Genomic DNA, 762 nt, shown 5'->3' with positions numbered 1-762 from the left:
CTCTCAAAATGCTTGGCTCAGGTAAGTGCAGCAAAATGGGCTGGAGCAGCAAATCCTTGGACATCACATTGTGCCTCTTCATAATGTCCTGGGTTGACTATATGATGCTTTTATCCCCAGTTGTCTTGTTCTGTTTATGCTGAATAATAAGTTTTGCACCTTTAAGACTTGTTCCAGAGAGTGAAGAGGGGAGAGAAGGAGCGTGCAGTTTGTTTTCAGACCCTGCACTCACTCCTCCACATTCTTCTTCCTAGACTGTTGTTGTCTGCAGATGGACAGACAGCAGGACAGAGCTCTCCTTTTTTTTAGTTAGTTTTAGCTAGCTGAGACAAAGAAGTTCCCTGGACTGTGGGGTTTTTTCCCTTTTCTTTGGACCTGTTTAAACCTGCTCTGGACTGAGAGTTTGCCAAGAGTAGCAGCACATGAGACGCCAGAGTCAGGAGACTGCACTATTTCTGCTCTGCCCTATTGTTTTTCCCCTTGCAGTGGGGGAACCCATCAACAAGGAGGCGTGGGAATGGTACTTCCGTGTGGTCGGTGAGACACGATGCCCAGTAGTGGACACTTGGTGGCAAACTGGTGAGATGAATATGATTCCTTGTTCCAGTTTCTGCTCTCCCAGGCTTTAGGAGAGACCTGCTGCTTTTCTGGCCAAATGATAGTGGTTGTTGCTGACAGTCTTGTATGAGCAAGGCTGTAAGGGCCCTTGAGCACCCAAACATACAAGAGAAAAATGGCCTTTAAAGCTAACCTAGATAAACA

At 46.6% G+C, this 762-nt stretch overlaps 1 protein-coding gene across 1 annotated transcript in view; it reads left to right on the top strand.

The window, feature by feature from the left end:
* Window positions 1-762, top strand: part of LOC102033478 (acetyl-coenzyme A synthetase 2-like, mitochondrial) — a 10,764-nt gene that overhangs the window by 7,254 nt on the left and 2,748 nt on the right. The window contains 2 exon segments of the mRNA XM_014311350.1: window positions 1-21; window positions 487-579. The exon segment at window positions 1-21 is cut by the window's left edge and continues 12 nt beyond it. Of these exon segments, the coding sequence (XP_014166825.1) occupies window positions 1-21; window positions 487-579 (114 nt within the window).

Source organism: Geospiza fortis, unplaced genomic scaffold (assembly GCF_000277835.1).
Source record: "Geospiza fortis unplaced genomic scaffold, GeoFor_1.0 scaffold54, whole genome shotgun sequence".
Lineage (NCBI taxonomy): Eukaryota > Metazoa > Chordata > Aves > Passeriformes > Thraupidae > Geospiza > Geospiza fortis.
Note: the sequence above shows the minus strand (reverse complement) of the source record. Positions and strands in the feature narration are given on the sequence as shown.